The sequence below is a fragment of the Myotis lucifugus genome, unplaced genomic scaffold (genome assembly GCF_000147115.1).
Source record: "Myotis lucifugus unplaced genomic scaffold, Myoluc2.0 scaffold_60, whole genome shotgun sequence".
Taxonomy (NCBI): domain Eukaryota; kingdom Metazoa; phylum Chordata; class Mammalia; order Chiroptera; family Vespertilionidae; genus Myotis; species Myotis lucifugus.
Genome location: NW_005871108.1, coordinates 1386629 through 1391030, shown reverse-complemented (window position 1 = coordinate 1391030; position 4402 = coordinate 1386629). Strand labels below are relative to the sequence as shown.

General features: G+C 54.2%; 1 protein-coding gene across 2 annotated transcripts in view; it reads right to left on the bottom strand.

Moving 5' to 3' along the window:
* Window positions 1-2122, bottom strand: part of SRXN1 (sulfiredoxin 1) — a 4509-nt gene extending 2387 nt beyond the window's left edge. Inside the window, exon 1 of one of the 2 annotated variants that reach the window (XM_006089372.3) lies at window positions 1924-2122. In XM_006089372.3, coding sequence (XP_006089434.1) covers window positions 1924-2106 — 183 coding nt within the window. In that variant the 5' untranslated portion in view covers window positions 2107-2122. Of the gene's footprint in view, window positions 1-1896 lie in introns of both variants that reach the window. The other variant, XM_006089371.3, reaches the window with a different exon arrangement.
* Between the last annotated feature and the right edge of the window lie 2280 nt (window positions 2123-4402).

The window sequence follows — 4402 nt, the reverse complement described above, 5'->3', positions numbered from 1 at the left end:
TCTCTCCCATCGACGCGGGCACCCCAATCTTTTTTGATGCTTCCAGTTCCGTGGGCTGCCGGCATGCCATCTTGGTGGGGTTAAATTGGCATATAGTCGCTCTGATTGGCTGGTGGGGCGTGGCTTAGGCATAGCGACAGTATTGTCAATTTAGCATCTTTGTCTTTGATTTAGTGTAGATTTTGATGGATTCATTTATCCATTTATTCCAGAAATGATCATTAAGCAGTAACTTACGAGCAATTACAACCTAGGGCTCCAGAACCAGGCAGACCTGAATTTGGATCTCAGCTCCTCCGAAGAGCAGCTGAGCATTGTTCCTAATTGGTACAATGGGAGTAAGACACTCTATAGCAGTGGTTCTGGCCCTTTAAATACAGTTCCTCATGTTGTGACCCAACCATAAAATTATTTTCGTTGCTACTTCATAACTGTAATGTTGCTACTGTTATGAATCCTAATGTAAATATCTGATATGCAGGATGGTCTTAGGCGACCCCTGTGAAAGGGTCGTTCGACCGCCAAAGGGGTCGCGACCCACAGGTTGAGAACCGCTGCTCTATGGGGCTGCTGAAAGCCAAGAAGCTGACGCAGAGCGCAAAGCACAGCCTGCCTGGTGGAGGGGCCCTAACGAGGGGCAGCCATGCTGGGTGCTAGTGGCATGATGGTGGGTGGATGGGTAGAATAACAGCTCCCCCAAGTGTCCACATCCTAATCCCTGGAGCCTGTCCATATGTTACCTTATATGGCATAAGGGTCTTGGCAGATGCAATTAAGGATCTTGACAGGGGAGATTATTCTGGCAGAAGAGGAGGTCTGATGTTGCTAGCTTTGAAGATGGAGCAAAGATGCCATGAGCCAGGGAATGTGGTGGCCTCTAAAATGGGGAAGGCAAGGAAATGGAATCTCCCCTAGACACTCCAGAAAGGAATGCAGCCCTGCTGACACCTTGATTTTAGCCCAGTGAGCTCCATTCTGGACTTCTAACGACAGAATAACAAATCTGTACTGTTTTAAGCCACTAAGTTCCTGGTACTTTGGTATAGTAGCCATAGCAGAAAATACCTATGGTGAGCAAAGGTCTGGTTCTGGCCCTCACAGAGCATATGGTTCTAACGAGGAAGACAGGTGTCTAAACAGCCCATTAAAACCCAGTGGGATCAGAACTCTGCTGGTGGGCATGCAGGTGGCTAGGGGCCCACGGGAGGCCTCTAACCCAGCAGGGACGGTCAGGGAAGACATTGACCCTGAGACAGGAAGATGGAGGAGTTAGACATAATAAAGAGAGATGGAAGAGTTTTCCTAGCAGGGTAAAAAGCCCGTGCAAAGGCCCAGGGTGACAGCACGCAGGGCTAGATCCTTCACAAACAGCCAGGCACCGTGCTGGGAATGGTCCCTGCTCTTGTGGAGTTCACAGGAGGTGGAACAGACAGACAACAAAACACCCACAAATAAATGTCTAATATAATCTCAGGTGGACAGAAGTGCTTCGTGGAGAAATAACTCAGCTTAAGGGGACAAGATAGTGCGGTGGCCAGGCTCTGACCTTGAAAAAGTTGCTTACGTCCTCCTGTGCCTCAGTTTCCTCATCTGTAAGAGGAGCAACAGAAGTATCTACCGCATTCTGTTGGCATGAAGCAGCTCAGGCACTTAGAACTGCTCCTGGGCCCCAGCGAAGTGCTATTTGTTGGCGATCGTTACTTTAATCCTTTCATCAACCCCTCCTACTTGCTCAAGGGAGGAGACCGAGGCTCAGGGAGTCCCAGCCAGTTGCTCAAGGTCACACAGCAAATGCAGTGCTCGGAAGGAGCCGGGAACCAGCCCCCTCTAGCGTCCAGTGCGACCTGCCTCCTCCGGCGCCCTCCCTCCCTCCCGCCGGTGTCCCCGGGGCCTCACCCGGATCGTGTCCACCAGGCTCTGTACCTTGGCCGGGTCCAGCACAGACGGCAGCGGCCGGATGAGCACACTCATTGGCACGTTGTGCACAGCGGCGATGCAACCCGAGTGGATACTGCCCCCCTGCGCGCCGCCGCCGGGCCCGGGTCCTTCGCGCGCCCCCCGGTCCGCCCCGGCCCTACCCAGCGCTCCTCCCGCGCGCAGCCCCATCGCACCGCCGCCAGCCTGGCCGCCTCCCCCATCCAGACCTTTAACTCGGCCGGGCCGTACCATTCCCGCGGGCGGGAGGGGGACCCGGGCCAGGGTGCCTTTCTCCCCCGGCCCCTCGGTGGTCCGGTCCCGTCCCGGCGTCCCGAAACCCGACTCCGGCTCGGCTCGCGGGGCGCCGCGGAACCCGCGGGGGGTCTGGCTCTCCGCTGGGGGCGCCTCGCCGGCTCCCCTCGGCGCTTTGGAGTCCCGGGAGTGGAAGCGCCCAGACTGGCTGACTCAGGGTGAGTCTGCAGGTCGTGGGGCGGGAGAGCGCGGGTGACTCACAGCCCGCGGTGACTCAGGCCTGCGGGGTCCGGGGCGGGGACGAGGGGGAGTGGTGGCCGGACCTGTGGGACAAGGATGAGTCTGCAAAACTCACAGTACTTGTCCGTCTGGCGGTCGGAACCCTATAACCCTCGAGTGATAATAATACAGACAACAGTAAAACGACCAATCTGGTGCTGTGTCAGACACTGTTCTAAGCACTTGGCATGTATAACAACTTACTTAAACCTCAAAACAATCCTGCAAGGTAGGTCTGATTATTATTCCCTTTTTACAGATGAGAAAACTGAGGCACAGTGACTTGTCTAGGAAGTGGCTGAAGTAGGGTTCAAATGCAGACAGGCTGGCTCTAGGGGGCGCTCTCTACCCCACCACTGGCTGCCTCCGTTCAGCAAAACGGTCACCAGGAGCCTTCTGGAATCGTGCTGACAGGGTGTGCGCACTGCCCCGAAGTTCCACACTGTCTCATCTCACCCTGACCCCACCACTAGTGGTTTTTGAACAGCTTGTCCAAGGTACAGCAGGTGAAAATGAAAGTCAGGTCACCTGAGCCTAGAACCCTGGGCCGCTTTGCCACAAACACCTGCTTACAGATGTGGACACGGAGCCTTCAGAGGACGATGATAATGACTTAGGTCCAGACATGCTGACTGCCAGCCCCGCTCTCCTGTTTAAAGCCCTCTGTCCCCTCGTGCCCATGTTCAGCACCGAATGTCCTCTGGGGCCAGAGAGAGGTAGGCAGAGGCCCCTGGGTTAAATTCCAGGTATTTATCAGCATCTTCGTCAACATTAGGGCTTGGGCACAGATTGGCCTGGGTTCAGGTCGCATCTGGCCAATCCCTAGCTATGTGGTCACCGGCCCGTTGCTTAACCTCTCTGACCCTCAGCCTTCTCTTCTGTAAAGTAGTTGTGGGGAGGTTGTGGGGACACTCAGAGATAATGGCTGATGGAGGGCAAGGTGGGGGGTAAATCAGTACATAGTGGTCGGCCAAGTACATAGTGGTAACCAAGGAAGGTGACTGTTTTATCATGAGCATCCCCAATGCTTAAGAAGAGGCTAAGTTTGAGAGTATCAGGAAAGGCGCCCTGGACAAGGGGCATTCAGGCTGGTAATTGGCTTGGTCCTAGAGAGGGAGAGGGAAGAAGTGGGTGATGGTTTAGAGTGTAGGCTCTGGAATCACTTGAATGGCATGGATTTGAATCCTGGCTCTATCACCACCTACTAGCTGTGGTGCCTGGGGGCGGGGGTGGTACTCCACTTCTCTGTGCCTCAGCTTCTTCCCTGGATTGCCGGGGAGCGTACATGAGGATAACACAGTAAGTGTTTAGAAAGGTACCTGGCACTAGAAATTGCTGGATGAAAGGTAGATGTGAAGGACATTCCAGCCACAGGATCAGCTTGAGCGAAAGCAGGGAGGCGGGACAGTTCCAGATCTGGTTGAAGGCAGGCTTGTCTGGTTTGGTGTCTTCACCCTGATTGACACCTGCATAGAGAATGCACAGTCCCCCTCTCAGATGGAGAAAAGTAGGAATGGTACTCAGCTGGAGAAAAGTAGGAATGGTATCCACTCGGGGGGTGGGGGGCCGGGGCTGCTGCTACATGGGCCAGTAGCTGACACTTTCCGAACTCTCTGCAAAGTGGGGTAATGCTGCCAATCACTCAAAGTTGTTATGAGTGTGAATTGAGAAGATGCACATAGTAAGTGCTCAGTGAATTGTGTAACACCCGTTTTACTGTTGAAGATTATTCATCTTGGGTTCTTAGTCTCTTGCAAACCATAGAACGCTGAGGCCATCAAAATATAACCCCTGTGGCCCTGACCGGTTTGGCTCAGTAGATAGAGTGTCGGCCTGCAGACTGAAGGGTCCCAGGTTCGATTCCAGTCAAGGGCATGTACCTTGGTTGCGGGCACATCCCCAGTGGGGGGTGTGCAGGAGGCAGCTGATGGATGTTTCTCTCTCATCAATGTTT